The sequence below is a fragment of the Palaemon carinicauda genome, chromosome 28, assembly GCF_036898095.1.
Source record: "Palaemon carinicauda isolate YSFRI2023 chromosome 28, ASM3689809v2, whole genome shotgun sequence".
Lineage (NCBI taxonomy): Eukaryota > Metazoa > Arthropoda > Malacostraca > Decapoda > Palaemonidae > Palaemon > Palaemon carinicauda.
Window position 1 is genome coordinate 57,821,787 of NC_090752.1, and position 17,591 is coordinate 57,839,377.

Here is a 17,591-nt window from a genome sequence, read left to right on the forward strand (position 1 = left end):
CTTGAAAGAAATACATTTAAGGCGTGGGGGATTTGAAGTCTTGAAAGAAATACATTTAAGGCGTGGGGGATTTGAAGTCTTGAGAAAAATACATTTAAGGCGTGGGGGATTTGAAGTCTTGAAAGAAATACATTTAAGGCGTGGGGGATTTGAAGTCTTGAGAAAAATACATTTAAGGCGTGGGGGATTTGAAGTCTTGAAAGAAATACATTTAAGGCGTGGGGGATTTGAAGTCTTGAGAAAAATACATTTAAGGCGTGGGGGATTTGAAGTCTTGAAAAAAATACATTTAAGGCGTGGGGGATTTGAAGTCTTGAAAAGAATATATTTAAGGCGTGGGGGATTTGAAGTCTTGAAAACAATATATTTAAGGCGTGGGGGATTTTAAGTCTTGAAAAAAATATATTTTAGGCGCGGGGGATTTGAAGTCTTGAAAAAAATATGTTTAAGGCGTAGGGGATTTGAAGTCTTGAAAAAAATACATTTGGGAAATTTGAAGTCTTAAAACAAAAATTCTGTATTCAATGAGGGGAATATAATGTTGGAAAAATTCTCTATCTAAGAGGGTGGGGGATTTGAAGTCTTAAAAAAATCTTCATTTAAGGGGGTGGGAGATTTAAAATCTTGAAAAAATTCTCCATTTAACTAGGGGGATATATAGTTGAAAAAAAATTCCATTTAAGAGGATGGGGGATTTGAAGTCTTAGAAAATTCTTCATTTAAGGGGGTGGGAGATTTAAAATCTTGAAAAAGTTCTTCATTCAAGTAGGCGGATATATAGTTTAAAAAAGAATCCATTTAAGAGGGTGGGGGATTTAAAGTCTTGAAAACATTTTCCATTTAAGAGGGTGGGGGATTTAAAGTCTTGAAAAAATTATCCATTTAAGAGGGTGGGGGATTTAAAGTCTTGAAAAAATTCTCCATTTAAAAAGGTGGGGGATTTAAAGTCTTGAAAAAATTATCCATTTAAGGAAGGGATATGAAGCTGAAAAAGCAAATTCTCCATCTAAGAGGGTTGGTGATTTAAAATCTTGAAAACAAATTCTCCATTTAATGAGGGGTATTTAAAGTTGCAAAAAAAATCTCCATTTAAAAGGATGAGGCAATTTAGTCTTGAAAAATCTGAAATTTTTTCCAGCCTGGAATGGAAGGAGGAAATCTATACCGTAAGCCCATCGCTGGGCCCAGAGAGACCATTCAGCGTTTAAGAGTAAATGTGGGGAAACCTCGTAGCTGCACTGTGAAATTTCAGTTAAATTAGTTAAGTACTTAGTATATAGTGACTAGCTGCAGTTAGGTGAAGAAGGGTGTCATGCTTGTGATCTCATGTGCTACTTTTTAAACAACCTGGTGGTGACTTGCAATTTTTTTTTTAAATTAACCCATAGTCGACGATTGACATGATAAAATGCTGCTGCCATTTTCTTTATCCGCAAAAAATATCAGCGTGTCCACTGCCACTGAGGAAATTCTTATTCTCTGAATATCTTCTACGCTGTCAGCGACTGGTCGCAGACAATAAAAATATGCTGTCGGCAACTGGTCTAGACTGGTCGCAAAAAGGGAAAATAAGCTGTCGGCGACTAGACTAGACTGGCCACAGACAACGAAAATATGCTGAATGCTACTGGACTAGACTGTTTGCAGACAACAAAAATACACTGTTTGTGACTGGTCTAGATTGGTCACAAACAAGGAAAATACGCTGCCGGTGACTGTACTAGACTAGTCGCAGACAACGAAAATACGCTGTCGGCACCTGGTCTAGATTGGTCGCAGACAACAAATAATATGCTACCGGTGACTGGACTAGACTAGTCGCAGACAACGAAAATACGCTGTCGGCACCTGGTCTAAATTGGTCGCAGACAACAAATAGTATGCTACCAGTGACTGGACCAGACTAGTCGCAGACAACGAAAATACGCTGTCGGCACCTGGTCTAAATTGGTCGCAGACAACAAATAGTATGCTACCGGTGACTGGACTAGACTAGTCGCAGACAATGAAAATACGCTGTCATCACCTGGTCTAGATTGGTCACAGACAACAAATAATATGCTACCGGCGACTGGACTAGACTAGTCGCAGACAACGAAAATACGCCGTCGGCACCTGGCCTAGATTGGTCACAGACAACAAATAATATGCTACCGGCGACTGGACTAGACTAGTCGCAGACAACGAAAATACGCCGTCGGCACCTGGCCTAGATTGGTCACAGACAACAAATAATATGCTTCCGGCAACTGGACTAGACTAGTCGCAGACAACGAAAATACTCTGTCGGCACCTGGTCTAGATTGGTCACAGACAACAAATAATATGCTTCCGGCAACTGGACTATACTAGTCGCAGACAACGAAAATACACTGTCGGCACCTGGCCTAGATTGGTCACAGAAAACAAATAATATGCTACCGGCTACTGGACTAGACTAGTCGCAGACAACGAAAATACGCTGTCAGCACCTGGTCTAGATTGGTCACAGACAACAAATAATATGCTACCGGCGACTGGACTAGACTAGTCGCAGACAACGAAAATACTCTGTCGGCACCTGGTCTAGATTGGTCACAGACAACAAATAATATGCTTCCGGCAACTGGACTATACTAGTCGCAGACAACGAAAATACGCCGTCGGCACCTGGCCTAGATTGGTCACAGACAACAAATAATATGCTACCGGCGACTGGACTAGACTAGTCGCAGACAACGAAAATACTCTGTCGGCACCTGGTCTAGATTGGTCACAGACAACAAATAATATGCTTCCGGCAACTGGACTATACTAGTCGCAGACAACGAAAATACACTGTCGGCACCTGGCCTAGATTGGTCACAGAAAACAAATAATATGCTACCGGCTACTGGACTAGACTAGTCGCAGACAACGAAAATACGCTGTCAGCACCTGGTCTAGATTGGTCACAGACAACAAATAATATACTACCGGCGGCTGGACTAGACTGCTCGCAGACAACGAAAATAATAGCAAACGTCTTTGACGATTGCTTGCTAATATGAGTTAATTGAGTATGGGAGACCAATGCTTCATAGCACAGCCTCTTGAATCAAGGTTATAGCAAGTCAAGTTTCAACACATGTCTATTTCGTGAATTGTTAGAACTTCTCTTCTAGATTTGATCCACAATGTGAAAAGAGACATCTGCAGAGATTTCTTTGAATTGCAAGTTTTCAGAATTAATCACGTCCTAAGTGAGTAGAAAAATTTATTAACTGGATGTTTGCAGTATTATTTGAACGTGAACAGTTATTCTCTAGAACATAATAACTTTTATAGTTTTCAATGGTACAGACAACAGATTTTAATTCTTAATATAGGAGAAACAAGCAATCATACAGCACGTTTCACATAGATTTATTGTATCTTAAGTATTACCGAATGCAGTGTTCTACTCATGCAATGATGTAATGTATTTTGAATTCAACCCGTCTAACAGATTCTCTAACAATAAACCCCCTAAACAGTTAACCCTTAGCCCACACGTGGGCAGATACCATCACACAGTTACCCCCGACAGTCATTAGAAAGTAAGCAAAACTGTATAAGATTAGGAAGAGCAGACCAATCTGCTTTTTGCAATGCTTTTATTGGAAAACCCTCTAGTCTAATTATGATTGGTCAGGAAATAAGAGAAAATAGCAAAAAAAAAATCGGAGGTTTTGTTTGAAATTCACCAATAGCTCAAAAATTTCAGAGAATTTTTTGTTAGATTTAATGAATTGTTGGAGCTCAGAAGAAAACGAAACGAAATTCGCAGTTGAAGCCTTCAGAGAAGCTAAAGTTACAGTGTTCTTGAAAAAAAAAATATATATGTAAATCAATATATTGAGTAGATTTGGGAAATTAAAAATGGTTTCTCGAAGAATCAAGGGTTTTAGTCGTTAGAAAAATCAAAGTGAGAAATAGTATAAAAAGAGCAAGATAGTATTATGAAGATCTTATTAAAGATAGTAATAGATTCTTTAGAGCAATGAAATCGAGGGATCCTAATGTGGACGATGAGTTGGAAAACTGATTTTCTAAGACTTATATCACTAATTGTATCTCGTTTCTCGATCATACTCCCGGAGAGAAAAAAAAAACTACTTGATACGTGAAAGTACTACGTGCTAGGTGGGATAGCCTTGGCGTTGCCAGTCGACTGTTAGATTGAACTCTTTCAGGCGAGGCACTGAAACGGACCCATACATTGCTCATCTGCGGTGGCGGCTGTTGCTGTAGCTGTGGTTGTTGCTGTGGTTGCTGCATAGGCTGTGGTAATTGCTGTGGCTGCCCGTAGTCTGGGTAATGGAAGGAATGGTGTGGCTCCGCCCCTATGTACTCGCCCCCCATGCCTCTGCCACTGCCGCCCTCGCCTGAAAAAGTTGGACATTCATCAGTACTTTATTTTTTGACTGAAACAGTTGGACAATCATCAAGGACTTATTTTGCCTGAAACAGTTGAACATTCATCAGTACTTTTTATGCCTAAAATAGTTGGACAATTATCAGAAGTTTATTTTTTTTTATTTTTTTTATTTTTTTTTTTTGTCTGAAATAGTTGGAAATTCATCGGGACATTTTATATGTGAAACAGTTGGAAATTCATCAGGACATTTTATGTCTGAATCAGTTGGAAATTCATCAGGACTTTTTCTTTGTCTGAAACAATTGGAAATTCCTCATGACCTTTTTAACCTGAAACAGTTCGACATTCATTAGTTTTTTTTTTTTTTTTTTTTTTTTTTTTTTTTTTTTTTTTTTTTTTTTACAGTTGGGAATTCATCAGTATCTATTCATTATGGAATGGGTGATGGCATAAATAACCATAGTGTTTATAATATAGAATTACCTACGTTTGTATGTGAATTATCAATGTAAATAGAGAGTAGGCCTATTCAATAGACTAAATTAGGCTAACTAACCAAAAAGCAAGATGCATTTATGCTTGGCAACTGGCAATTTCTTGTTGATCACACCTACGCGAATCGCAATGATTTGACCTAAGATGTTCAGTCAATTTGCAATTATTGAAATTGATATAGAATTGAGGATAGATGGTTTAGAGGGGGTGAGGAGATTTTTTGAGGAACCTATTTTTTGGGGGGGAGGGGGGGGGGGCTAGGTTGGTGGGGGGAGATCAAGAGGGAGGCAGAGAATTAGATGGCGAGATAAGGTGAAAGATGATATGGAGAGAAGAGGTTTGGTGGAAGGCATTGGAGTCATTACATCAGGCAACCGACCCCTTAACGTAGAGATAACAGTTATTATTATTATTATTATTAATTGCTAAGCTACAACTCTAGTTGGAAAAGGAGAATGTTATGAGCCCAGGGGCTCCAACAGGGAAAATAGCCCAGTGAGGAAAGGAAGCAAGGAAAAATAGAATACTTAAAGACCAGTAACATTTAAAAAATATCTCCTATATAAACTATGAAAACTTTAACGAAACAAGAGGAAGAGAAATAGGATAGAATAGTGTGCCCGAGTGTACCCTCAAGCACGAGAACTCTAACCCAAGACAGTGGAAGACCATGATACAGTGGCTATGGCACTACCCAAGACTATAGTCAATTCTTTTTAGTGAGGCAGATTTGCACTGACTCGCAGGGGTGGTGCCCATTTAGCTCGGAAAAGTTTCCTGATCGCTGATTGGTTGGACAAGATAATTCTAACCAATCAGATAGCAGGAAACCTTTCCGAGCTAAAAAGGTCACCGCTGCGAGTTAGTGCAAATGCGCCTCATTAAAAAAAACCTTTCCGAGCTAAAAAGGGCACCGCTGCTAGTCAGTGCTAATGCGCCTCATTAGAAAAAAAAATTTATTATAAAGAATAATAGTTTGATTTTGGAGATAGTATAGTAGATGGCGTTTTACTTTATTAATCCCATATTCTTAAATTCTACTGTATAGCCACTTAGTCATTTTCTGGAACATCTTATGAAAGATGACATGGAGAGAAGAAGTTGGGTGAAAGACATTGGAGTCAGTGCATCATGCAACCGACCCCTTAGCGTAGGGATAACTGTGGGAAAGAAGATTTAAATTCATGTAGTAGAGTAGATGGCGTTTCACGTTAATAATCCCATAATCTAAAATCTATAATCTTACCGATACTGTATCTCTGGCCTGGCCAAGACGGGCGTTGCTGGTTGTAGTCATAGAAGCCTTGTGGTCTCCCTCTACTGCCGTAGCTTGCTGGCTCTTCGGCTGGTCTGAAATGATGTCTTGGATTTATTATTATTGTTATTGTTATTGTTGTTGTTGTTGTTATTATTTTTATTATTTTTTTCTTTTTTTATTATTATTATTGTCTTTATTCATGCCTGAGGTTTGGCCAGTTTCATCACCACCGTGGCCACTGCGGATTGGTGATGGCGGGAGATTTTCGACTTATCACAACAACAAAGCTTGTATGGGTGGCGCTGACTAGTACAGCTTTGCTGATCATGTCGATACGCAAACCCTTTCACCACGTTCAGGTATCTCAACTATATATATATAATATATATATATATATATATATATATATGTATATATATATATATATATATATATATATATATATATATATGTGTGTGTGTGCATATATATATATATATATATATATATATATATATATATATATATATATATATATATATATACAGTATATATATGTATATATACATATATATATAAATATATATACATTGTATATATATATATATATATATATATATATATATATATATATATATATAAATATATATACATTATATATATATATATATATATATATATATATATATATATATATATATATATATATATATATATATTTACACGTTTATATAGGCTGTATACATATATACATAAAATATATATTATTTATTTACATACCCATATATAAATATATATATATACATATATATGTATATTATATATATATATATATATATATATATAAATTTTTACCATGTCTGTATTTGAAATAAAATTCAAATCGCAACCCGGGAGTTCATTCTGCATCAAATTATTCATTTAGGAGAATATCAGTCAGTCACTTTCAGACACCAATTTCTACTTATGAAAATCTAACTTCCAAACTCTCCATCTGTACAAATAGTTCGTCACAGCACTACACAATCTCTCCTTTCATAAGAAACTAATTAAAGAAGGCAAGCCCGTGAAAATGACGAACTAATTATGATCAAAGAAAGTTGAATTGCGTAAGCGTTGGCAAGACAGCGAGTGGTACAATCTAGATGCAATCGGATGTGTTTTGTCGTCTCGTCACGCTGGCTGACGCGAAACCTCGTTTTTATTTTTTTTATTTTATTTTTATTTTTATTTACACCGAAACGTCGGGTTTTCTTTTACGCCGAAACCTCGGGTTTTATTTTTCTTTTACACCGAAACGTCGGGTTTTCTTTTACGCCGAAACCTCGGGTTTTATTTTTCTTTTACACCGAAACGTCGGGTTTTCTTTTACGCCGAAACCTCGGGTTTTATTTATTTTCTTAAGCCGAAACCTCGGGTTTTTTTTTTACGCCGAAACTTTAGTTTTTTTTTATGCCGAAACCTTGGTTTTTTTACGCCAAAACCTTGGGATTTTTTTTTTACGCCGAAACCTCGGGTTTTATTTTCTTTTTACGCCAAAACCCCGGGTTTTTTTGTTTACGCCGAAACCTTGTTTTTTTTTACGCCGAAACCTCGGTTTTTTTTTACGCCGAAACTTCGGGTTTTTTGTTTACTCCAAAACCTCGGTTTTTTTTTTTTTTTTACGCCGAAACCTCTGTTTGTTTTTTTTCTCTTTTATTTATTTTTTTTTTTTTTAAGTGTGCATATATTTAAGTTTCGCGTGTATGCGGTGATGATGTACTGTAGTCTTATTTTTTTATCTTATTTCCTTATTTCTTTGCCTAATTTATTTTAGTAATATTTAAGTATCGCGTGTTACAGTGTCTTATTTTTTTATTTTATTTCCTTATTTCTTTTACTTTAATTCATTATTTAGTTATAAGTGTCTCGTGTTGGGCTGAGGATATATTGTAAAGTGTTATTTTTTTATATTCCTTATTTATTTTACTGTAATTCCTCATTTTAGTAATTATTTACCTTTTTTCCCTATTATACCTTATTTTTTTTTACCCGATTTTTATCCCATTTCCTTATTTCTTTGACTATAATTCCTTATTTTAGTAATATTTTACCTTCTTTATTTTGCGTAGTTTCTTTTCTCACCTTATTTCAGCTTATTCATTTTAGCGTACTTCCTTTTTCAACTTATTTTACCCTATTTCTCCTACTCGATTTCTTTTACCTTATTTACCAGTGGTAGGGTCTCTCTCTCTCTCTCTCTCTCTCTCTCTCTCTCTCTCTCTCTCTCTCTCTCTCTCTCTCTCTCTCTCTCTATATATATATATATATATATATATATATATATATACATATATATACATACATACATATATATATATATATATATATATATATACATATATAAATATATAAATAAATATATATATCAACATATATATATACGTATATATAAACATATATATATATATATATATGTATGTATATATATATTTATATATATATATTTATATATTTATATATATACATGTATATATATATATATATATATATATATATATAAACATATATATGTATTTATATATATGTAAACATATGTATATTTATATATATATAAAATATATATATATATACATATATATATAAATATATATAAATATATATATACATATATATATGTATGTAAATATATATATATATATATATATATGATCAATTTATATATATATATATTTATATATATATATATATATGATCAATATTGCACATGTAGACTTGTTTTTCATATTCAAATAAGCCATTTATATTTTACTCCCTTAATATCTGGAGTCTCTCTTATACCTCGGGATCAGAGACCCAAGGGGAAATCAACTCGAAAACAATAGCTTCTGGCCGGCCGAGGAATCGAACCCTGGTCCAGGAATCTGGGACGACAAGGACAAAGCATTTCCAGATATTACGGAAGGAAAATATATATTGTTTATATGAATACATATGTATATATATATATATATATATATATATATATATATATATATATATATATATATATATATATACACGTGTATACAAATAAGGAAATTCTTACCCTGCTCCAGACGGTGGATAATGATTGTAATTCTCTAAAGGGCTGGATTTGTGGTTGAAAATCACTCTCTCGTATCCGGGACCTGCGGAAAAGAAACCGAAATTAGTAGCATACCTTATTGTGGGGGGGGGGGGGAGGGGGGGGGGTTGGATGGAATGCTTTTTAAGTATGTTTATCGTTTGATTTGGCAAAAATGATTTTTTTGAGGGGCGAGTGGTTGATTAGCTTTGGGACTTTTTGATTCAATTTTTTGAGGGATAACCTGCTATGGGCCTTTTTGAAATTATTTTTTTGAGGTCTAATCTGCTTTGGGCTTTTTTGAAATTATTTTTTAAGGTCTAATTTGCTTTGGGCCTTTTTAAAATTATTTTTTGAGGTCTAATCTGCTTTGGGCCTTTTTAAAATTATTTTTTGAGGTCTAATCTGCTTTGGGCCTTTTAAAAATTATTTTTTGAGGTCTAATCTGCTTTGGGCCTTTTTAAAATTATTTTTTGAGGTCTAATCTGCTTTGGGCCTTTTTAAAAAAAAATTTTGAGAACTAATCTGCTTCGGGCTTTTTTAAAATTATTTTTTGAGGTCTAATCTGCTTCGGGCCTTTTTAAAATTATTTTTTGAGGACTAATCTGCTTCGGGCCTTTTTAAATTATTTTTTCAGGACTAATCTGCTTCGCGCCTTTTTAAAATGATTTTTTGAGGTCTAATCTGCTTTTGGCCTTTTTAAAATTATTTTTGAAGTCTAATCTGCTTTGGGACTTTTTAAAATGATTTTCTAAGGAGTAATCTGCTCTGGGCCTTTTTAAATTATTTTTGAGGTCTAATCTGCTTTGCGCCCTTTTAAAATGATTTTTATGGCTAATCTACTTTGAGTTTTTCCTTTGTATAATTTTTGAAGTCTAATCTCCTTTGCGCCTATTTTATTATATTTTGGGAGGTTTAATCTGGTTTGAGATGGTTTATTCTATTTTTTAATTTGGTATGAATCAGCTTTGGGCAATTTTAATTACAGATTTTGAGCGCTAATCTACTTTTGGCCTTATATATATATATATATATATATATATATATATATATATATATATACTGTATAAATATATATATATATCTGTATATATATATATATATATATATATATATATATATATATATATAGTATATATATGTGTGTGCATATATATAGTATATATATACATATATATATATATATATATATACATATATATATATGTATATATACATATATATATATATATATATATATATATATATATATACTGCATATATACATATATATACTATATATATGCACACATATATATATATATATACTATATATATATATATATATATATATATATATATATAGTATATATATATATGTGTGCATATATATAGTATATATATGTATATATGCAGTATATATATATATATATATATATATATATATATATATATATATATATATATATATGGTGGGAGATGAATCTGCTCTGGGATGGATCTTCAGTATTGTTATAATTTTCTGTTTTCTCTAAAAGAAATATTATTTTCTAAAGGGGGAGGGGGTGAGGATATGGTTAATCATGCATCCATGCAACATTCTGGACAGTTTCACAAGATGGTTTATTTTTTTATTATTATTATTATTATTATTTATTATTATTATTATTCTTATCTGGTTGTTTCTGGTCCACGTAACTTTCGGCATGGCGTGCAGGACATTCTCAGGGATATGAAGGACACGATTTGTCTTTCTCCTCCCAACCGCATAAAATTACTTATTTTTTTTCGCACCAGTGACTCCCTTTGCTCAAAATTAAGGCCATCTCGTTTCTTGAAACCACAGCATCGCCGTAGTCTCCAAAATAATTAGCTAACATCATCATCATCTCCTCTTCCTACGACTATTGACGCAAAGGGCCTCGGCTAGATTTCGCCAGTCGTCTCTATCTTGAGCTTCTATTTCAACACTTCTCTATTCAGCATCTACTTCACGCTTTATAGTCTTCAGCCATGTAGGCTTGGGTCTTCCAACTCTTCTAATGCCTTGTGGAGTTCAGTTGAAATTTTGGTAAACTAATCTCTCTTGGGGAGTGCGAAGAGCATACCCAAACCATCTTCATCTACGCCTCATCATGATATCATCCACATATGGCGCTCGAGTAGGCCTAATTTCTCTTATAGTTTCATTTCTAATTCTATCCTGCCATTTAACTTTCAATATTCTTCGCAAAAGATCCAAGAATACCGTTGTGATGTCAAAGTTTAGTATATAGATTTGAGATCATTTTTGTACTTTTTAACTTTATGAAAGTAAGAATTTATCAGATCAAATTCCATCCTATTGATAAAGGAATGATAAAACCATGAAGTATATTGTGTTTTTTACTAAAAAAAGAAAAAAAAAGAAAGAAAAATAAATAAGTTTCCAGAAAATGAGATTTTTTGTTTCCTGTGTAAACTTTAGATATGGAAATTAAATCTTTCTCTACAAAGCAATGTACACATCATGGTTGAGTGTTGTCGAATAAAATAATTTTCAAATGATATTGTCAGAGGTCATTTCTTTTTCTTTTATTAATTCAATGTTACTATGGCATACTTAAGATGATCAACATAATAAAGGCTGATATTACCATGAACTATTATGTAATATTAAAATAAAAATGGTTAAAATACAGTGTTTCTATAGCATACTTGAGATTATTAGTGAAATATAAGCTGGTATTACTATGAACTATTATGTAATACTAAAATAAAAATGGTTAAAATACAGTGTTACTACAGCATACTTAAGATTATTAGCGTAATAGAAGCTGGCATTACCACAAACTATTATGTAATAAAAAAAAAAGTAAAATGCCATTTTACAACAATATTCAAGCAATAATCTTAGTAAACTACATTAACAAAGTCCTTTCGTAATGTTGCCACGACTTAAAGCGACATCCGTCGTTGTCTCTTTGCGCTTGGCTGCGCTCGTTTGCGCAACGCGAATTCCGCATGCGCCATTTAACTCGGTCCGACTGCAGCGCTCCTCCTCCTCCGCTCACTGCTTCAGCAAATCTCTTCCACATCCAGTGGCTTCTAGAATCTAGAGTACTGTGACCGTATATCCGGATATTGGTGTTTGTAACTGATTTGCAAGCAGTTCTTTTTTTCTTTTTCAACGAAATTCCTATTTGTTAGGTTAAAAGAGCATTTCGGAAGTGAAACTAGCATCTTGGCTAGTTAACTAGCCTCCTGGGTAGTTGACTAGCCTCCTGGGTAGTTGATTAGCCTCCAGGCTAGTTAACTAACCTTTTGGCTAGTTGATTACCCTCCTGGCTAGTTAACTAGCCTCTTGGCTGGTTGACTAGCCTCTTGGCTAGTTAACTAGCCTCCTGGATAGTTGACTAGCCTCCTGGCTAGTTGATTAGCCTCCAGGCTAGTTAACTAGCCTCTTGGCTAGTTGATTAGCCTCCTGGCAAGTTGACTAGCCTCCTGGCTAGTTGATTAGCCTCCAGGCTAGTTAACTAGCCTCTTGGCTAGTTGATTAGCCTCCAGGCTAGTTAACTAGCCTCTTGGCTAGTTGATTAGCCTCCTGGCAAGTTGACTAGCCTCCTGGCTAGTTGACTAGCCTCCTGGCTAGTTGACTAGCCTCCTTGAATCTTATGTTTTCTTTAAATAGCTTTGTTTACTCTAAAATTGACTTGTTTTCCTTGAAATTACATTGTTTACAATTAAATTGCTTTGTTTACCTAAAATTGCCCTTTTCTTCACACCAAACTATAAGTCTCCTGGCTAATACAGTGGTTATTTGTTCGCCTAGCATTCTCATGGCAGCAGATCGCTCAACGCCCGGAACCGTAAATTTAAGCTGTTTTACTGGGGAGGCCACTGCTGTGGTTGGGCACTACAGTAGGTAGCTAGGCTTGCCCGGCTGACGTTCAGGTGAAGCTATATTTTGATGAAAGTGGAACCGAAACCAGACACATTTACTTTTATCTTTATTTCCTTTCTATATTCCTCGTAAGTTTTATTTTCCCTCTTTTAAGTTTACGAGAATAACACCAATTCCTTTAATTTTCTTAAGTGATTCGTTATTATTATTGTTGTTATTATTATTATTATTATTATTATTAATTTTCTTACATCCACTCATTTAACTGTATACCTCTACCTACATATGTTTGTAATGGGTAATAACGTGCTACTCATGAGCTTTCTCTGTAATTATGAGACGAATAAATTAGAAGTTTCACTCCATAATATTTCGTGATAGACAGATAGATAAATAGAAGAATGAATCAACAGTCAACCTCCACCTTCACTTCTTTTCCTCCATCTTGCTCTCCAACTTCTTCTAACATTTCGTAATCCAACTACGAAGTCACTAATCGGCCTCCTCGGCCCCAGCGCTTAGCCACTTGGACCTTGTTTTATAAATGGGTAAATATTACAGGGTAATAAAAGCAACATGTTTTATTTACGTACCGTAAGTGTTCTCTCTCGGAGGGGGATGTGGATTCTCCCAAGCCGTACTAGGACCAGAGGCACTTCCGGTGCCCCTCACAGGGGCGGCGCCCTCGGTAGATGCTAGCGAGATGGAATAGATTAATGCTTAGAGGCGACAAACTTACTTGGGGCGTCCGTTCAGCCATTGCTCTAAAAGAAAATAAACTCCAGTGCGACAAACCTGTTGAATCCATTGTTGATAAGATTCACTTTGTTTTGGTGGAATTACTATTGTGTATTGATCAAGGAAGCATCCGGTGTTTTTATGAAACAGAGACTTGCAGTGGAAAAGGAAATAGAGAAAGATGAGGTAAGAGAGGGTTTGGTAAGGCGACTTTAAGACAGGAACGCCGAGGGACTTTAGAAATTGTAGCTGATGCAATTTTACTTGATAAAGATAAATGGAAAACGTAACTGATAAGAATTTGATAAAAAAATTACATATATAAGAGTGATAGAAAATACAGGTAAGACATATAGAATAGAAATTGATAAGATGTAAAAGTCTGATAAAAATTGTTAGAGACATTGATAACACGATAAAATGTCTCGTAAAATGTCGAGAAAGATAAGGTGACTTAAAGACAGGACCGCCAAGGGACTAGAAATTGTAGCTGATGCAATTTTACAAGATAAAGATAAATGGAAAACGCAATTGATGAAAATTAATGAAAGACATTGGTAAGAATTTATAAATGAGAAGGATGAGGCTGTTAAAGACATTGATAAGATATAAATATTAAAGATACATTGATAAGAATGATAAAAAAGACAGTTAAGACTTATAAAATAGAAATTAATAAGATGAGAAAGTCTGATAAAAATTATTATAGACATTGATAAGAAGATAAAAAAGTCTCACAAAATGATGAAATGGACATTGATAAGGAAATGAAGTCTGATCATAACGACAAACGAGACACTGATAAGGTTATAAAGAAAACATTGATAAGAATGTCATAAGAGGCCCGAATAAGAACTCTAAAAGAAACTGTGATAAAAAGACAAATCGATAATAAGATAAGGAAACTTTACGGAATAAAAAGGTGCAGCAGAGATAGTACCTACCTGCAGGACACCCCAATGCAGAATCCTCGTCACTCTGGTCTTGGCACTGAGGGATGCCATCGCAGGCATTGTAGATGGCTATGCACTCCCCGCTGTGGCACTCGAACTGAAACCTCTTGCATTTAGGGGCTGCGAAAGAAGAGGAAGAGTCTACGGTGAGATCACTGTTAAGAATGTGCTGTTTATTGAGAGGAAACGTTCCTTTTACTCTTTAGCTGTCAAGAAAGAAGAGGAGTCTATGGTGAGATGACTGACTGGAATTTGGTGTCTTTTATGAAAGGAAATGATTCTGTTAGATAGGGTCTGTCAGGAAAGAAGAGGAGTAGTCTATGGTGAGATCACTGACTGGAATGTGGTGTTTTATATGAAAGGAAATGATTCTGTTGGTTAGGGACTGTCAGGAAAGAAGAGGAGTAGTCTATGGTGAGATCACTGACTGGAATGTGGTGTTTTATATGAAAGGAAATGATTCTGTTGGTTAGGGACTGTCAGGAAAGAAGAGGACGAATCTGTAGTGAGATCAGAGACTGCAATGTGGTGTCTGTTATGAGAGGAAATGTTTCTGTTAGTTAGGGGCTGTCAGAAAAGAGGAGGAGGAGTCTATGGTGAGATGACTGACTGGAACATGGTGTCTGTGATGAGAAGAAATGTTTCTGTTAGTTAGGGGCTGTCAGAAAAGAGGAGGAGGAGTCTATGTTGAGATGACTGACTGGAACATGGTGTCTGTGATGAGAGGAAATGTTTCTGTTAGTTAGGGGCTGTCAGAAAAGAGGAGGAGGAGTCTATGGTGAGATGACTGACTGGAACATGGTGTCTGTGATGAGAGGAAATGTTTCTGTTAGTTAGGGGCTGTCAGAAAAGAGGAGGAGGAGTCTATGGTGAGATGACTGACTGGAACATGGTGTCTGTGATGAGAGGAAATGTTTCTGTTAGCTAGGGGTAGTCAGAAAAGAAGAGGAGGAGTCTATGGTGAGATCACTGACTGGAATGTGGTGTCTGTTCTGGGAGGAAATGTTTCTGTTATCTAGGGGCTGTCAGGAAAGAAGAGGAGGAGTCTATGGTGAGATGACTGACTGGAACATGGTGTCTGTGATGAGAGGAAATGTTTCTGTTAGTTAGGGGCTGTCAGAAAAGAGGAGGAGGAGTCTATGGTGAGATGACTGACTGGAACATGGTGTCTGTTCTGAGAGGAAATGTTTCTGTTAGTTAGGGGTAGTCAGAAAAGAAGAGGAGGAGTCTATGGTGAGATCACTGACTGGAATGTGGTGTCTGTTCTGGGAGGAAATGTTTCTGTTATCTAGGGGCTGTCAGGAAAGAAGAGGAGGAGTCTATGTTGAGATGACTGACTGGAACATGGTGTCTGTGATGAGAGGAAATGTTTCTGTTAGTTAGGGGCTGTCAGAAAAGAGGAGGAGGAGTCTATGGTGAGATGACTGACTGGAACATGGTGTCTGTGATGAGAGGAAATGTTTCTGTTAGCTAGGGGTAGTCAGAAAAGAAGAGGAGGAGTCTATGGTGAGATCACTGACTGGAATGTGGTGTCTGTTCTGGGAGGAAATGTTTCTGTTATCTAGGGGCTGTCAGGAAAGAAGAGGAGGAGTCTATGGTGAGATGACTGACTGGAACATGGTGTCTGTGATGAGAGGAAATGTTTCTGTTAGTTAGGGGCTGTCAGAAAAGAGGAGGAGGAGTCTATGGTGAGATGACTGACTGGAACATGGTGTCTGTGATGAGAGAAAATGTTTCTGTTAGTTAGGGGTAGTCAGAAAAGAAGAGGAGGAGTCTATCGTGAGATCACTGACTGGAATGTGGTGTCTGTTCTGGGAGGAAATGTTTCTGTTAGATAGGGGCTGTCAGGAAAGAAGAGGAGGAGTCTATGGGGAGATCATTGAGTAGAATATGGTGTCTGTTAAGAGAGGAAATTTTTCTGTTAGCTAGGCGCTGTCAGGAAAGAGGAATATGGTGAGATCACTGACTGGAATGTAGTGTCTGTTATAAGAGGAAAAGTCCCTGTTAGTGTTCTGTGAAGACGAATGCAAGTTGGGTTTCAAGTCGGTGTTACGTGTTTATGTATGTATTCCATCCAGTAAAAATTTGATGAATAGTAAAGTCACTGTTCATGTGGAATAAACAAATATATAGAACTGATGGAGTGCTAGTTCTTTTCAATGAACCTGTTCAATGAACACAGGTTTCGGGAAAAGATATTTCAAGATTTTATACAATAGAGAGCAACCTGTCGGCTTACACACATACACACACACACACACACACACACGCATATGTATATATATATATATATATATATATATATATATATATATATATACTGTATATATATATATATATATATATATATATATATATATATATATATAATATATATATAATATATATATAGGGTATATATTATATATATATGTATATATATATTTGTTTATATATATTATATATATCTATATATGGACAGTGTATATTATGAGATTGACAGACAATAAATAGACTTTAAGAATAACAGAATGGACCAGTAGAGGTTGTAAAAGAAGCAGTGGAAGGAAGAGAAGACGATGGGTCGATGAACTAAGGAAGTTTGCGGGCGTAGACTGGCACAGAAAGTCCATAAACAGACGCAAGTGTAAGGACATGTCTGAGGCCTTTGTTATGCAGTGAACTTGTAATGGCTGATGATGATGGGGATGAATATATATATATATATATATATATATATATATATATATATATATATATATATATATATATATATATATATATATTCTGTCATGCTCGATCTCTCCCCGTCTCTCAGGTAGTGGTAGAGGGAGTAGTCATGCCCTGGTGAGTGGGGTTACCTC

The 17,591-nt window shown here is 35.3% G+C and overlaps 1 protein-coding gene across 1 annotated transcript in view; it reads right to left on the reverse strand.

The window, feature by feature from the left end:
• The window catches only part of LOC137621825 (ell-associated factor Eaf), a 63,568-nt gene that overhangs the window by 16,107 nt on the left and 29,870 nt on the right, over positions 1-17,591 (reverse strand). Inside the window, exons 3-7 of the mRNA XM_068352332.1 lie at positions 14,740-14,917; positions 13,651-13,752; positions 9,178-9,259; positions 6,120-6,223; positions 4,219-4,385 (exon numbers count right to left, since the gene is read on the reverse strand). Coding sequence (XP_068208433.1) covers positions 4,219-4,385; positions 6,120-6,223; positions 9,178-9,259; positions 13,651-13,752; positions 14,740-14,917 — 633 coding nt within the window. The remainder of the gene's footprint in view (positions 1-4,218; positions 4,386-6,119; positions 6,224-9,177; positions 9,260-13,650; positions 13,753-14,739; positions 14,918-17,591) is intronic.